This window comes from Procambarus clarkii, chromosome 1 (assembly GCF_040958095.1).
Source record: "Procambarus clarkii isolate CNS0578487 chromosome 1, FALCON_Pclarkii_2.0, whole genome shotgun sequence".
Lineage (NCBI taxonomy): Eukaryota > Metazoa > Arthropoda > Malacostraca > Decapoda > Cambaridae > Procambarus > Procambarus clarkii.
In genome coordinates this window covers 34,907,188-34,925,438 of record NC_091150.1, presented here as the reverse complement: position 1 = coordinate 34,925,438, position 18,251 = coordinate 34,907,188, and the positions used below count along the sequence as shown (strand labels likewise).

The window sequence follows — 18,251 nt, the reverse complement described above, 5'->3', positions numbered from 1 at the left end:
CAGTGCGAATCATTCAGACCAACAACATCGTAGTAACGAGGTTGCATTTTTGGCGATGAGACCGCGTATGATCCGCCCACAAACTGCTGGTGTTTGTGGGCGGACAGGCCGGCTCTAGGGTTGCCTAGAGCAACCCTCACCGCTAAGAAGACCCGCTCATAATACATCATTGACACCAAACGCCGTGCACAGAGGTTGTATAAAAAGTTCTAATTATCTTGCGTTTGTTTACGGACTGGAGATGACGTCACATCGACTAAACATGGGGAGACCTTGAACCCTTGCCCGTGACGAAGCAATGTTGGGACCAGCAGACCGATAGCATCCTCGCCAGGCAGTTCTGTGGTGGTTGCTATGCTGGGTAGTCGCGCTGTTGTAATTGCCTGCCAGGAACGGGGAGGTGCTGAGGTGCAAGTTTGGTGCTGTGGAGAGGGAAGATACCAAGACGTGAGACACCACAGTAAGTAGTACATGGCTACCATGATGATGTCATGTTAATAATGAGTAATTGTTTGTGTCACGAGTCAGTGTATATGCCATCATAATTGTGGTTAGCTCCTTGTTAACGTGCATTGTTTTAATGTATTGTGTACTCTGTAATCTTACTGTGAGTGGCAGTGGAAAAAGTTGAGGCAGATAGCGGGTTTGTGATCAGAGCTGCGTAAATTGATAATAATTTAGTATTATTTCTGTATAATCTACATCAAAGTGTATAATAGGAAAATAAATCTCGCTTCTTTTGTTATTTAATAGGACAGCAACTTCGAGAATTATTAATAGGTACTGTGGAATGGCATTCATTGTATAAAGATAAAGTATTTAGTGCAGGGCAAACATGTGATAGTGTTCTCACCTAGTTGTGCTTGCGGGGGGGGGGGGGGGAGTTGTACTCTGGCTTTTTGGTCCCGCCTCTCAACTGTCACTCAACTGGTGTGCAGATTCCTGAGCCTACTGGGATCTATCGTATCTACATTTGAAACTGTGTATGGAGTCAGCCTTCATCACTTAGGCATCACTGCCTAATGCATTCCACCTGTTAACTACTCTGACACTGAAAAAGTTCTTTCTAACGTCCCTGTGGCTCATTTGGGTACTCAGTTTCCACCTGTGTCCCCTTGTTCGCGTACCACCCGTGTTAAACAGTTTATCTTTATCTACCCTGTCAATTCCTCTGAGAATTTTGTAGGTAGTGATCATGTCTCCCTTTACTCTTCTGTCTTCCAGTGTCGTGAGGTGCATTTCCCGCAGCCTTTCCTCGTAACTCATGCCTCTTAGTTATGGGATGAGTTACGAGGAAAGGCTGCGGGAATGTACCTCACGACACAGGAAGACAGAGGAGTAAGGGGAGACATGATCACTACCTACAAAATTCTCAGAGGAATTGACAGGGTAGATAAAGATAAACTGTTTAATACGGGTGGTACGCGAACAAGGGGGCACAGGTGGAAACTGAGTACCCAAATGAGCCACAGGGACGTTAGAAAGAACTTTCAGTGTCAGCGTAGTTAATTAACAGCAAGTAACAGTAGTAAACAAGTAACTGTTAAATACAGTTACTTGCTTCTTCCCGAAACACTATGCCGTGTTAGTGGCTTTCCAAGAATGCATAAACACCAAAGCTATGTATTTACATAAGTGTGAAATGTTAGCGGAGCCCGTTATGTGACTAACTCTTAAATTAATAAATTAAATTATGTGACTTATATATTCTAGGTTAAGGATGACCCAGCTAGCGAGTGGTCACACTGTGGAGGTGTTGGAGGGGGAGGAGCTGGAGCACCAGGAGCGTGACTTCCAAGGTTATACCAATGGCCTTATCCGCCTCAACCCCGGCAGGTGGCTATACCCGGCAGACTACACCAAATTTGCCGACAGCCTCTTCAAGTTCAAGGTGGGAAATTAGTCTTAATTGGGGGGACTGAAAAATGTGACCAATATATATCTATAGACTACTTCAATTATTTTTTCTTCTGTGCATTAAGCGGGTATTTCAACACATTTAGCTTGTATTTTATACAAGAATATGATAATTTACAGTTCTATAACTGTAAACACAGGTACGGTTTATTATCAAAGATCTGAACTAGGTACATAGTTTAACCTAGCTCTAGAAATATTGTAAAAGACAATTATCAATTGTTCTGATACTCTCAACAAAGTAGTTGTATAATACAAGTATAATGTATGGGCAATATGCAAAGAAAATATTATATGCAATAAAATAAACTAATTTGATCATTTAAGATTAATGGATATGGCAATTAAATGCATGACGAGTTATACTAAAGAATTATATATTCAAGATATAGATATTCAGATTTACATGAATATGCAGCAATAAGAGATTCAGTCACTGAAGAAGGTAAATCAACTCACTAATTGGTGAGGCGTTGCCTCCTTGCTGCCTAACGACTCTCAATTTATATATGGATGTATTAAGGTCATAAAGTATACTAGTGGCCACTCTGCTCTCTAAAAAAATGAATAACTTATTCTGAAACTGAGAACCGGAGCCTAATCTGGCAAGTTGTCAGCTGATATTTCTCTTGTTGAAACGAGGCTCTATATTTTGATTGGGATATGGCAGCCTTCATGTTGGTCATGTCCCTGTTAGCGTTTGCTGTGGGATGGCTTCTTGAAGCAGTTGATAGGATGAGGTCACAATGGAGGAAACTTGTCGAGACTCCTAGCACTCAAGCTCGACTTCACTCCTCTTAATAAGAGTTCTAATGATTAAATTACAGATTAGATTATAGATCAAGGACTTCCCGAGTATCTAGGGAATTATCACTGATAATTAGATAAGTAGTTTGTGCGTTAATGTCTGTTGAAAATGTTATCAACACCACACACGAGCACACAAAGATGTCAACAATCTACCCTCCGGTACTGGGTGCTTCTTCCCCAGGCGGACGGCTCCCTTCCTCACAGTCAGGTTGACGACAATGATTATGATAAAGTTATGAAATGATAAAGTTATATCACAAGATAAACACCTAGTGAATTTAATGATTATTGACAGTACGTGATAGTACAATTTGGTCGTTATTAAGGATTTTGTAAATATGTCACAGGAAGCTATTATTTTGTTCCAACAATATGTTTCTTATTATTTGCTCCTTCTGCAAGCTTCTAGATTCTTGATATTTCATGGACATAGTCACACGCATTGAACCCAATGGCATACTTGACCAAATGGTCATGAAAGCTCCTGATGTACATACAGATGATCCTTAAATCATCAGTAATATGATTCTGAGGTAAACTATCAATATGATACGGAAATATTTACATTCCTTAGGTAATAATATGGATATGGTGAGTGGAATTTTCCACATAAGCTATATCTGTATGCATGATCTGTATATATCTGTATGGAATGTAGGCTACATATGTGTGCATGAGAGAGGAAGGGACTGCTTCTGTGCCCTTTGCTTGGCTAGATTAACTTCTGCTGTCTAAGGTAGATCATCTACTCCATTTCAACAGGATGAAAAGATACCCCTAGCTTATCCCTTATTTATTAAACCCTCTAATAACCCCCACATATACAAACTACAGTAAATCACTTTTCCACTCTACCTTACATTAAACACCTTGGTCCATATAAGCAGGATGCAAGGTTTACAATTGCAAACTAAGGTAAAGACTACTTTGAAAAGGGCAGTTGTAAAGGCTCAAGGTAGCCTGGGTAAACTTTAGCACACGTGGTTCCCCAGTCACCCTAGAGTACAATTAGGGATACCAAATCACTGGCTAAGAATACACATTCTCTTAAACATACATCTAACTAGTAGCATGGTAAAATCGGAAAAAGGTACTTATCTTGGACATAGGGTATAGGGAGAGAAGAAAGGAGGAGGAGGAGGAGAACAGAGTCCACAGGAGAGGTGTAGTCACCACCACAGCAGCCACAGAGGTAGCCCAGCAAGCAGCTCTCTCAGCCTACAATGATGTTGCCGGCGGATACTCAACTGATCGTATGGTAGCAATCATCACAAGTATTCCCAGACATTCATTACTAATTACTTTAACAATTCTAAGAATAGCTGATATCTAGCTTTATATTATATTTAATAATCAACAAGCACAGAGTCTGAATGTTCTGTAACAAGATTCGTCTTACGTCTGGCAAGGAAGACGGGAACAAATGCATACCCAGGTTTTAAGAAGCCAAAATGTAAATGTTATTGTTAATTAAACATCCTTCTCACATGATCCAATCTTATGAATTAATATCTACAATTATTTATTACTCAAATTGATCTCTGGTTTCCAAATAAGAACCTAGGGTCGTAACAGGAACAAAATTACAGTAGCTGTCCTGCATCAAAAGAATCTGATGCCTTTAACCGCTGGTCCCTTTAATTTTTGTTCTTCATTTGACATTCTAAATTACATCAAAGAATGTTTTCATTTAAGTGACACAGACGTTGAAGATATTTTAAAGGATTTTGTGCGTTTTTTATAATTATTTATATTCACTCAATTGCATTTTATCTTTGAAGTTTTGTGAAAGTGATGTGGTGGTGATGACGTGGCCAAAGTGTGGAACAACATGGATGCAGGAGATCGTCTGGACCATGAGGAACAATCCTGACTTGGATCATCCCTTAGCCAGCCAGTCGGTCATGGCTCGCTCTCCCTTCCTTGAGTAAGTAGCTGTCCTTGCCGAGGCTGGGCATGGCCTTGGGTCATCCTCACTACTCACGACGTCCATCATTGGCATGTTTTCTCTGTACATTATTTCCATCATTGCAGCATCTTCACTATGCGGACCCTCGGTTTATTCTTCCAGAACCCGAATTTCATGTGTTGCATCCTCACACACGGTCGCCAACATTTACCCACTCGGTATGAAAACCACAATCGACACTTGATCTCGACCTATGTGTATCCCTTATTATTATGACAAACCATTATCTCCGAGAACCCCAGACCCCCATTTTTTTTTTTATAAAAGCGTTAACATTACTCAGATTTTTTCCTAAATACCAGTCTCTGGAATCGGTTTCAATTTCTACTAAAAACTAAATTGTCGTCATCCAGGGAATGTTAGATTGAGTGTGAAGGATTGACGTGTTAATGTAATAATCTAAGCGTCTGATAAAGACCATTTGTGCCCTCTAATATTTTTTTTGTTGCTACCCCTCACAGTGTAATGATCTGTGCTCAGACCATTGCTTCTCCCCTCTCCACTTTCTCCTCTCTCCCCATCTACTTTCTTCCCTTGCCCTCGTTCGTCTTCCCTTTCCTTGTTCATTCTTTCCCTTATTGCCTTCACCCTCCCCTCACCTTTGTCAAAGTCCGGCCCTCAACGGTCATAAACCGTAGAGTTAAGATACCCCTGGTTGCTGGACAGTCCCTCTTTTGGCCCTCTCTGTGCCTCTCCATCCCCCACTCATTTCCCTCTCTACCCCAAGTTTTGGGTGAGGTGAACAAACTTGTGACAAACACAAGACAGAACACGAAACAATGGTATAACTTGGATGACGCCTGAACGCGTTTCGTAATGACTTATTAAATTTTCAAAGGCTTAATTTACACACAAATTCATCCATCGTACTTATACTCTATTGGGTGAGGTGATTATATATATATATATATATAATATATATATTATATATATATACATATATATATATACATATATATACATATATATATATATATACATATACATATATATATATATACATATATATATATACATATATATATACATATATATATATATACATATATATATATACATATATATATATATACATATATATATACATATATATATACATATATATATATACATATATATATACATATATATATATATACATATATATATATACATATATATATACATATATATATATACATATATATATATATATACATATATATATATATATATAATGTATATATATATATGTATATATATATGTATATATATATATGTATATATATATGTATATATATATATATGTATATATATATGTATATATATATGTATATATATATGTATATATATATATGTATATATATATATATATGTATATATATATATGTATATATATATGTATATATATATGTATATGTATATGTATATATATATGTATATATATATGTATAAATATATGTATATATATATATGTATATATATAATATATATATATTATATATATATATATAATCACCTCACCCAATAGAGTATAAGTACGATGGATGAATATATATATATATATATATATATATATATATATATATATATATATATATATATATATATATATATATGTCGTACCTAGTAGCCAGAACGCACTTCTCAGCCTACTATGCAACGCCCAGTTTGCCTAATAAGCCAAGTTTTCATGAATTAATTGTTTTTCGACTACCTAACCTACCTAACCTAACCTAACTTAACTCTTTCGGCTACCTAACCTAACCTAACCTATAAAGATAGGTTAGGTTAGGTTAGGTAGGGTTGGTTAGGTTCGGTCATATATCTACGTTAATTTTACCTCCAATAAAAAAAAATTGACCTCATACATAATGAAATGGGTAGCTTTATCATTTCATAAGAAAAAAATTAGAGAAAATATATTAATAAAGGAAAACTTGGCTTATTAGGCAAATCGGGCCTTGCATAGTAGGCTGAGAAGTGCGTTCTGGCTACTAGGTACGACATATATATATATATATATATATATATATATATATATATATATATATATATATATATATATATATATATATATATATATATATATATAATATACAGGCGATGAGTCCCAATAACGTGGCTAAAGTATGTTGACCAGACCACACACTAGAAGGTGAAGGGACGACGACGTTTCGGTCCGTCCTGGACCATTCTCAAGTCGATTGTGATGAGGAAGTAGATGCACGCAATAAATAGGAAAAGGTCGTGTTGACTTGCATGATTCTCTCTAGTATGGTTGGACGCTTCAGTTCTTCCCTCATGTTGATGATTCTTGTGCATCTTGGGGGCACCAAGAATTATCCTCATGGCTTCATTCTGTACTACTTCAAGTTTGTCCAACACAGAGGCGGGGAAGTAATTAGGTGCAAAGCATGATAATCAACTAGAAATCTAACAAACATCATATAGAATAGTCTAGCATATTTAATATTGATACCAATATTCTTACCAGTAAGTGTTTTCAGTGGTTTTAGTATTTCTTTTAACCTACGGTGTAGATCATTTACAATGTCACTGTTGATACCAACTCCAAGGTATTTATGCTGCCTACACGTTTAAATTTTCTGGTTGTTGCCCTTGAAAGTTATAGAGACATGAGTTTTCTCCTGGGGATGTAGAGCTCTGGATTTTGTTATAGAGATAATAAGACCACATTCAATGCTTTTAGCAACAAGTGAATCAAGTGATTCACTTGTTCGGTCTAGTTCGGGTATTTGCAACAATGAATATGCCATCGGCATAACAGATGACGGCTTCGTCAAGTAGTATGGGCATATCAATTGTTAATTTGTGCATCAGAACATTGAACAGTGTAGAGCTTAGCACTCCACCCTGGGGTGTACCCAACTCAAAGGGTGCACAATGTTTACTTTTGACCCCCTAGAAAAGGATTGAGGCGGTTCTGTTACTCAGGTAACCCCTGAGCCATGTCAACAGTCTTCCCTTAACTCCAAAATAAGCTAGTTGTTCTATGATTATTTCTGTTTGCTGTATCAAAAGCAGTTTGGAGATCAATAAATGCCGCCTGAGAGCTTGGTCCCTCTCTAATAATTACTCAGCAGGTTTGTGTGCTTCTTGCAGGAAGGAAACCATCTCTTGACGTAAGTCATGCAAGATCTCTGATTTTTCAATAATGAAGGCATCTGCCAATTTTTCTAACTATGTGTGTAATTCACGTAGATAGTTTTGCAAGTATCATATCGTTTCCCACTTCTTCAATGAATTATCTTCATCAAATTTGAGGATACGAGTTGTAACTTTTATCTGTATCGTTGATGTGTTACAAAGAGGGTTGTCCCTAAGTAAAACATGTGTATCTAACCCCAAACCGCCTTTCTTAGTACTGCATTATTAGTTATCTTATTTCAAACCAAATTTTCTTTTTACCTATAATTTTATTAAATTTGCTTCCAGTTACGATATGTTGGCGTTCTCAAAGAACGTTCCACCAATAGATGATGGCCATCCTGTAATAGAAGCATTTAAAGAGAAGTGTCCTGGCAAGGACCCCAAGGATGGAATAATGTTGCAACTGTCGGAGGCGTTACCTGATCCACGGACCATCAAGACCCACCTGCCCTTCTCTCTCCTCACTCCGGATCTTCTGGACACTGCTAAGGTCAGGCCAGAGACGCTGCACCAGGATTCAGCAAACACTTTGTTTCCATTAAAGAGACCTGTACATTTTGCCTCTATCCTGGTGGCTTAGTTTATATTTATTAAACGGTGTATGAGCTCCGAAGCGTTAAGAGGTTGTCCATAGTAAGCTTGATTTCAGTGTTGTGTCCTGACCTGAGGGGGTTGGGGCTTATGGAACTTAAACAATCGAAGAAAGCTCTGGTTGCTGCACCAGACGGTTACTTGCGTACAGGTGGACAACGTCCCCTCAACCACTCTCTATAGGAACAGACAACCGACCTCAGCAGCCACACTCCCACTACCGCCGGTCGACCTACAATGAACTCTGGAGTGCTTGAAGTTCTCTTAGGAGATCACCCTGTACGCCTCTTGATCTTCGAGAGGAGTTCAGCTTCACATATCTAGGGCTGCGGCTCCAACACTGTCTTCGTTGTCCTGTGCACACACCCTACCTGAGCCGCCATGACTCCCCACTCTCTCCTTGTTTGGAATAATCTCCTCAATCCCCCTTTTGTAAATTAGTATTTTCTGTCACCCTGTCCGCAGCTGTGATTCTCTCTCTCTTCTGCCTTCTGGGAAGCCTCACCAGGACAAGAGCAAAAGCCGGTTAATAATGTGCATTTAATAAACGAAAGAACATATACAGTACACGAAACAAGAACAATAAAACATTACCATACAACACTCTAAGCTACTACAACCTGGTAGCAATCCAATACCATATCCTGGCTTCACCAACCATCCGTATCAAATGGCTGCTTCACTCTTGGCTTACCACTTACTACCCCCTCACCAAGTGGGGACTGCAATATTTGTCACAACACTATTGTACACTCAGCTCTAGAAATATATAAAATTCAGCATGTATCTGAAACACCACTCGTTACAACAATATTGTACAGTCAGTCCTGAAAGTATATGAAGCTCAGCCTGTGGCTGAGACTCCAGAAACATCAACATATATATATATATATATATATATATATATTCCCCAATACAAAAAGAAATCAATCTCTCGCCTTCCACTGCGTCTTATACGCCAATAAACATTCAAGCACTCCCCTTATACATCATGTGTGATCACCATGAACCTCTGTTCTGCTCCTAGAGGCTCACTACCACATACATCTCTAGGTTCTCCCCGAATTGTCAACAAGGCTCTTCTGCAGTCCTCCTAAACTGCTACACAATGAAGTTCTCATCAAACATCAGCGATGCTTCACCATTGATCCCACAGAAACGTATGAAACCCTTCTTCACTGCTCTTCTACACGGCTTGAGGTCCACTCCTCACTATGAGGTTCTGCTCTCCCACAGGGTTTAGCATTCACTTCTACAGTCTCGAAGTTTCCTCAGTTAACTTTTTCCCTGGCCTCGAAGTTCTTCCATCAACTCTTCCTCCAAAACAAACCTGTAATTTCAAAACTAAAATGTTGCGAAGGTACTCCCCCGTCCAGTCGAGTCCATGCTCCACCTCCACCTTCTTGGGTCGCAACTGGGTTCTTTCTCTGATGTTAGTAGAGCTTGGGTATCCGGCCCCAAGCTAGTAGTGGCTTTCAAGGGGTGTGCTCCGTAACGCAAGTAAATTAAAGGGGAAAGGATAAAACTGCTCAGAAATAAATATATATTCACCACCACCAATAAGTAAATATATAAACAGTCACACGCTGTTACTATAACTACACTTAATTACAATCACTTGTCTTCCTCTGAAGACACTTGATGCTCTGCTTAACGGTGCTTAAGACTAATAGCCCTGGTTCTCTTCTTGTGGCCTCTAGACGAATCCTTAGATTCTCGAAACGAGTCTACCCCGGCCACAGGCCAGCCAAATCACAGTCCCACTGGGTGCACTGTCGTGGAGGCCATCAACCACAAATCCAGCCTTTAGCTGGCAGGTTCCAATCAGCAACGCTGCGTAGGCCACTCCACGACCGATACTAGGGTTGCGTGCCCTAGGCAGGAGCCTCGTGTGATTCCACAGATCACTCTCCTCACCACAACACCCCAGTGGCTAGTCTTCTCCACTAGTCAGCCCCGGGTACGACAATCCCTGGTTCTGCCACCTCACAGGCAGGCTAACACAACAGTGTTCATCCGGGGGGTGACTCACAGCTGCAGCAACAAATGCGTGGAGGTTCTACGGCTGCCTTGGGTAGACTGATCCAACGTTCATTACAGCAGTCCCAGGTCGACTCTGTAATCAGACACGTCATCAGTACTAGTTACACTCTAGGGCACCTCACTTACAGGCTTAGACACAAACGCCCACCTATCCACTCCATAGATGGCGTTGCTGTCTAAGCGTCACCTCACCAGAGGTCAGCAGCGGCTGTGTTATGAGCTGATCAGGACGGGAAACCAGCCCTTGTGGCCGGTATATCCTGTCCTCACTAGATGGCGTCGTCCATTTGGAGGGGGTTTCGGGAGCTGACCCACAGATGGCGCTGTCGTCACTGCTCCATGCTCGGACGCTGGGCTCGGGTCTATAACAATCCTCTGCCCATGCTTTTAAACTATTCATTAACATTTACCAAGTATTTAATATATATGCACACATCTATATTTTCTTTGACCTCTCAGTTGGGTCTAGTTTCTCGAATAACTCTCATAAGGGTAGACTCGTTCTTCAGGCTACCTGGGGCCAAAACAGTTGCCACCGGAGGCGGCTAGTTTATTGTGCACTCCCTATTCATCCTGTACAGCCCGTTCTCCTAAGGTTTCCCAAACGTCAAGATAATGATCAATTTAAATAGTTCTGTCCTAATCTACCAGAGGACCTAAAACAGTAAACGGTACGTCACTTTCGCGAGTTGCTTCCATTTTTCAAGTAAAACAATTTTTGGCCTTGTGTAACGCATACGAGTTAAAAGCAACGTTCTTTGTAGAACAGCTTGAATCTTGTGCGCGGTCTTGCAAAAATAAAATAAAAAATATATACAGAGGGCAAAAAAGCTCTTAATTTAATCTGACTTCAACAATGAAATTTATATTAACAATTACATCTAAACTGCACACCTAACTATAATGACAGCTGGTACAAATTTGTTTGCATTTGCAACATCTATGGATTTACACTTTTTTATAAATTGGAGGAAAGAATTTTGTTAATAATGAAAACAATATTACACAATAAATTCGAATAGTTTCATAACTCGCAAGTGAATAAGTAAATAATTGATGAATCAGAGTCTTCGTGTCCACGCGTGTTCTATAGTTCTTACTGGTTGTAGACTCGACTAATTGTACTCGCTAAATTTAGGAGTTAAATGAGTTTGTCGAAGACCATGACAAACTGTTTTTTTAATGCATTGGAAATTGTGATTATATAAAGTAATCTTAATAATTGAAACTGCGAGTACAAAAGAAAGAGTTGTTGCCAATCTGAATGGTAATATATTGTTTTTCAGTCTGTAACGAACAGAAACGTGACTCGTATCGTTAATCCTTGTTGGTGTTGATGTAGGCGATGCCTTCGGTGGGTGTTGGTAATGGCGTGCGTAGTATTGACAGTTCAGTCACAAACTGTTGTATACTACCTACTGTTCCTTGGGCGGCGCTAGACTGTTGTACTACATGCAGTGTAGTGGGGTTATTACATACTCGCCCCACGTCTTGCGAGTAGTTTGGTCTAGGTTAGACTTCTGGCTATAGAGGATTGTCTAGGGCCCCAATCCTTAACTAGTCGCCTCTGTTCACCCAGCAGTAACTGGGTACCTGGTTGTAAACAGATTGGCGGGTCGTGTTCCAGGGAAATATATTGGCTAAGGTTAGAGCTTGAGGTTAGGTTAGAGGCTAAGGTTAAGAGCTAAGGCTAAGGCTAACCTATGGCTAAGGTTAGAGCTAAGGCTAACCTATGGCTAAGGTTAGAGCTAAGGCTTGAGCTATGAGAAGGGAAAGCACTCATTCTGATAACAGGAGTCGAACCCGTCAGTTCCTGTACCCATCCGAGTTACAAAAATATATTGGTACCCAGCATGTGTACATGGTAGTCTGTCCTGTACGTGCAGGTGGTGTACGTGGCGAGGTCTCCCAAGGACGTGGTCGTATCGTACCATCACCACTCTCGTCTCGTCCTCGTTCAAGGCTACACCGGCTCCCTCGACCAATTCGTCCAGTATTTCCTGGACGACAACTGTGAGTATCTTTGGGTTTCCTGCATCAGGAATGTAGAAGTATAGAATTGTGTATAGATTCTCATTTGTTTTTCTTTAAATATTGTTTAGCACTGATAATTGTCAGTCGCCTTCAGGAGTCTGAATACTTTCAGTTGCTAGATTAGAGTAATTAGACGTCTTTGTTTTAGTTATTCAAGTTCAGATTTATTAAATTCTTCTAGTTTATCCTACATAAGGCACACATTGCCCCATAACTGACACATCATCAATACAAGAAACACGGATAATTTAAAGGGAATAACGGAACCTAACTAATCACATTACAGTCCCAAGTAGCAGAAAGTAGAATCAAAACATGCACAATGCATTTTTTACAATGCTTCAGAATCTCTGCATTGTATTTTTGTAATAACCTCATTATCGGCTTTTAATGTTTTTACCTATAAAAATTATTAAATTAGATTCCTAATTATATATTACTGAATGTAGATTATAATTTATTAAACGTTAATAAGGTGCTAAATATATCTACTCAAAACTGGGCACGAAACTGTAAATACAAATGGGATAAGTTTAGGATTCCGAAAAGACCTGAGTAAATATTGGTTTGGGAATGTGGTTTTAAGTACCGTATATGGAAAAATTTCCTAGTAATAGGTGTTAGATCACAGGATGTTTTAAATGGAAGATTATACATGAATCATGAGTTGTTACTTATAAACAATAGCTGCCTCATGTGTCAAAAGACCTACTGTAATTTCTTTGTTTTTATGATGTTAACAGTGGTGTACGGGCCGTACTGGCTCCACATGAAGGAAGCCTGGGAGAAGCGCGACCATCCTAACATGCACTTCGTATTTTTTGAGGATGTCAAGACCAATACAATGTTGAAACTTCGTAAGCTCAACAAGTTCTTAGACACCAACCTGACGGAGGAGCAGCTGCAGAAGGTTAGTTCGGAGTTTCCGGTAGCAGATAATCCCATCGGAGAAAAGGTGCAAGTTAAATTAATTTCGGAAAACTAAGAGGCAATATATATACTATATTTTTATCTGAAATTAAATTATATATATATATAATGTACTTAGTTTTATTACTTATTGTTGTTATTAGTAGATTTATGCACTAATTAATTTTAATTCTGCTGCCTTAATTCTACTTGTGTGTTAAAAAATAGTGCCCTAGGAGCTAGTAATGGGTCGCGACCTTGGACTTGAAAAACTGCTTTAGAAAACAGTCACCTGTTTGGGAATAAAGTGTAATAGCAAAATCAAATAAAAAAAAATAATAAAGTGGCAGGCTAATGTAGAATCTCGTGTCCTGCAATCTCATAAAATGAGAAATATTCGCACTATACAAATACACCACATTGGGATAGGTGAAAAATTGGGGGAGGGGTGGACCCATCAGACGTTCTGATCAAAGGCATTAATGTCCTTTACCATCCTGAAAGTTCTGGCACTCGTAAATTAAACTGTGATACTGAACTCTTGTATCGGAACGTTTATCGTACCGCTCTACATCTCCAGGAAGTAGATCCTTAAGAAATATCATAAACGTATAAACTATTTTTGAAGTCCAATGGCCGACCATAGTCCAAGGCTGACCCATGCACCCGACCCTTTTTGAGGCAGTGGGAAATATATATTACTGTAAGTTCTAATTATGAAATAATAAACCTTTTATGAGAGAAAATCTGTTCAGGTTTAATTAATAAATTAAAACGCAATTTATAAGTGCATATAGACAGTTAGTAACTGAGTTGGATTATAATAAGGTAGTAGATACCTTTGGAAGAATGAAGCCTAGATATTCTTGTGCTCGACCCAGATTTTGCTTGTGGAGGCTAATAGATCAGCCGTATATTTCATGTTCTCGCCTGATTCCATACTCTTTCATACAGAACAGGGTAGCAGCACATTGATGTGTATACTTAAGCTTGTTAATAACAAAATATAGATGAAAAAGACTAGTAGTTGCTTTATACATTTTTTATTTGGTTCTTTCTGTTTTATCGTTTAAAATGCACAATAATTTAACGTTTTAATTGTTTTGAGCTTAAATACAAAGTAACAATTATGTATTCTTTAAAACTGAATTTTCTTTGTTTTGATTTTAAATACACAATAAAAATGAATAATAAATTAGAAATTAGTACGTGTCCTGGCGTCTTTTACCTCAAGTGAAAGCTCGCTTTCCCTAACCTTGGAACCAGGCTACGCCACTGGCTTCAGTTTGTGTGGTGGCATGATGCTCTCACTGCGGCAAAACTGTGTACATCTTCTCTTCCCTACGATATTATGCTGAATCATTTGTGTGGCAGTGTTCCAATTAGAAATTACTTTGAGGTTAGATGGTGTAATATACCAAAAATAAGACAATATTAGGCTGGTGGAAGGTTATTTTAATAAGAGTTAACATTCCTCGCAGGTGGCGCATTACACCAGCTTCAGCGAGATGAAATCTCGGGAGGAGATTAAATTAGAGTTTGAATCTTCTCTCAACAAGCTGGTGCTGTCTAGCGACGGCGGCTTTTTCAGGAAGGGTTAGTACATGCATTTATTATTCTTTAGCTCCTCAGTAACTTTACAATTTTATTAATTAAGTGATGTTCTTGAGTAGATATTGTTTGTTCTCGTGACTGGCCTAAGTCAATACATGGGTGTCCAGTGGTGCGGGAGATATCGGCAAGAACTACAACACTGAATTGATCATCAGCGCACTCACTTTTCTTCTCTAGGTGCCATGTTATTTTGCTAGTAATGATTTGTACCTTAAGGTGCAAATCTCTCTTACTGGTAGTATCTGAGATCATTGAGTCCACTTGTCATGCCGATAAACAGATAACTGACTGTCTCCTCTTCTTCGCGATAAGTGCAGTTTGCATGCAGGTTTTTCCTCCCAACGACTGCACGAGTGGTGGTGTTGAAAGATGCGGCACTCGCAGTGACACATCAATGTTCATAATTTGGTAGAGATTGAAAGTTATCAACGTCTTCTATTTGTGTGAGAATAATGAAAAAATGAACATATGAGTAGAATTGGACTCAGGATGACAAAGATGAGGAGTTGTGTTAATGGTCGTATCAATGATACTGTTTTATGAAAAGTGTATGTTTTAGTCAAGAGACTGAGATTGTGAGTCGAAGTATGTTTGGGAGTTAGTCGCAAATCAGATAGATTAGGGGTGGATTATGGTAGGGTAAATTAGAGTACATTAAATAACATGGGGTTAATGTGTATATGGTATCGTGAATGTTTGTATAAGCTGCGCGCATCTTCTACCGTCATGTGGGAACGCCGCATAAGTGATTGTAGTGAGGTGAGATTGAAGGAATGTTATTATGTCTGGCATCGGAAAATATAATTATTTCAACCCATCCTCCTGTTTAAATAGTACCTATTGTGACGGTCGTCAGTAGTCACTAATTCGTACGTACTTACCTTTTAGATAATAGTATACTGACTAGTACGGAATTCTTTTAAAATAAATGAAGCTAAAAATCAAACTTAAATATCCCTAAGCCTAGTATAGCACACATATGTACTATACTAGGCCTCAGATATCATGTATTAGGCCTAGGAAGGTTAGGTTAGATTTATCAGAGCAACAAAAGTAAACAAATAGTTTTCCGGTTTGTCCAACTCAATAGTTCAGATTTCTACTTTCTAATTTCGTTGTACGTCGGAATATATACTATGGACCTCATCGTTACTATAAGTATTACCAAAACAGGAGGATGGGCAGAATTATTTGCAAATGCATGGAGAAATGGGGAAATTAATATTTTCTCAGAATAAAGGAATGTAATGAGTTCTGAACTAATTATATAGAGTTTATGTAACCAAGCCATAGATTAGATTGGTTGATTACACGTGATAACTGTCACAAGGTAAAATATGTATAAAATGTTTTCTCTTAGATTTATAAATATAATGACAATGACCAAATCACACACCAGGGAATGAAGAAACAACGTTTCGGTCCGTCATAGACCTTTATAAAGTTCATTTACTTCATTTTTTGAGTATTTCAGAATTTTGTATGTATTTAGCTTTGCCTAATACCCCATGACAGTGTTAATTTTGTGGTTAGACCTTTGCTCTAATTCTTCTTGGAAAATGCGAGGTGGTTCGAATGGTCGTTGATCACAATGCGGTTTATACTTTAAACGCAAAATCAGTAGACTTCTAGTAACTAAAACTTTACTCATTAATTTACGTTATTTAATAATTTACGTTGCTATTTTAATAATTTTATATCTAAATTATTTTTAGCAATCACAAGGGTTCAAAATGATTAACATTTTCAAAAACTTATTTGTTATGGAGAAACTCGTGTTAATAAGTATCAATTTGAATAAACTCTTAAAGTAAGGATTGGATTTAAAGTTGAATTTAAACTCTTAAAGTGTTTTTATATATCGTTACCTTGTATTTAAAAATACCGAAACTTCGTATGCATCAGGTGAGGTTGGAGATGGCCAGAAGCGTCTCAGTCCGGAACAGCAAGCAAACGTTGACCAGTGGACCAAGAAGCACACACAAGACTTCGGCGCTTCTTTCAAATACTCATCATGAAGGGAATATGTAGCTCACTGGCGGAGTCAAATGTGTTAATCAACCGCATTATACTCTGAGTCACTACCAGAATATTCAGAGTGCAAACTCTGTGACAAACCTTTAATGTATTTACTAGAACACTATATTATTGAATGTGAAACCGTAAAAGATTTTAGATCTCCTGGATTATTGTACCACCAAGTGTGTAACTATTTCATTGAATCTGGTGTACTGGACGACATCCTAACAATTTATCCAAAATTTGCTAGTCCATTTTAAAAATGAAAAACACTTATTTATATTATTTTTAAGCTGCGTCTCTTATGAACCCATCCCTGCCCTTGTGTGGCAGTGCACATTAGACAGTTGATTTTTCATATTCATACATTAAAACAATGATTGTAACCATGATATATATGTGCTTCAGCCTACAGTTTAAACCAATTGTCTTGTGTATGACCCTCTGCCATGTGTGACAGTGAATACCAGCATTATCATGTTAATAATAATATGTATAAGTTTTGTTGTGGTGCTAGGCTGGACTCATCACTGAGGCTTATCCTTGTAGTATACCCGTTTTTATAAAAGAATCCACCCTGTAGAATGTAAAATTGTTTTAAGCTCTCTTTCGGCAATCATTTAATTATGTTTTATATTTTATGAATTCTTCGTGATTAAAGTAAAGTTTTAACAGAATTCTTGTAATTTATATCCTTTTGAGAGTTAAAAAATGCAACATTATTAACATCGTAATTTCGAAAACTCGTTTGGTTTCTGGGGGAGATATTAAAGTTCTTCCTCACACTACTAGTTTCTAAGGTTCAGCATCGCTGCTTGAACCCGCCGTTACTAAGCCCACTTCGGACTCACCATAGATCGTGCTACTTAAAACGTTTGGTCAAAGTGGCTGAATCTAAAACAACAACGCCGTCACCTTCTTGAAAATTAAACTTGCCAAGAGCTGTGATTATATTAATTCATTATATCTACGAGCTACCACACTAACCTTCCTTCAAATCATACATACCCTTATTCAACTGCTCTTACTCAAGAATAGGCAGTTCTTTTGTAATAAGTTATATATATATATATATATATATATATATATATATATATATATATATATATATATATATATATATATATATATATATATATATATATATATATATATATATATATATATAATGTGTGTGTGTGTAAATCACTAA

The 18,251-nt window shown here is 38.0% G+C and overlaps 1 protein-coding gene across 2 annotated transcripts; it reads left to right on the top strand.

Moving 5' to 3' along the window:
- The first annotated feature begins 308 nt into the window (after window positions 1-308).
- Window positions 309-17,736, top strand: LOC123766020 (sulfotransferase 1C4). 2 transcript variants are annotated; one of them, XM_069329224.1, is made up of 8 exons: window positions 309-460; window positions 1,714-1,891; window positions 4,509-4,654; window positions 8,135-8,339; window positions 12,370-12,496; window positions 13,261-13,427; window positions 14,908-15,022; window positions 16,946-17,736. In XM_069329224.1, exons 2-8 carry the CDS (start codon window positions 1,721-1,723, stop codon window positions 17,056-17,058), a joined length of 1,044 nt encoding a protein of 347 aa, XP_069185325.1. In that variant the 5' UTR covers window positions 309-460; window positions 1,714-1,720; the 3' UTR covers window positions 17,059-17,736. The 2 variants fall into 2 exon arrangements, with proteins under 2 accessions (XP_069185325.1, XP_069185385.1); XM_069329284.1 differs by lacking the exon at window positions 1,714-1,891 and having other exon boundaries at window positions 324-460.
- The last annotated feature ends 515 nt before the right edge of the window (window positions 17,737-18,251 follow it).

Bases quoted from the DNA above. Each gene is read 5' to 3' on its own strand.
- LOC123766020 (XM_069329224.1), top strand. From the start codon at position 1,721: ATGACCCAGCTAGCGAGTGGTCACACTGTGGAGGTGTTGGAGGGGGAG. The intron at 1,892-4,508 runs GTGGGAAATTAG...TTATCTTTGAAG, and splicing joins ACAGCCTCTTCAAGTTCAAG to TTTTGTGAAAGTGATGTGGT. The intron at 15,023-16,945 runs GTTAGTACATGC...CGTATGCATCAG, and splicing joins CGGCGGCTTTTTCAGGAAGG to GTGAGGTTGGAGATGGCCAG.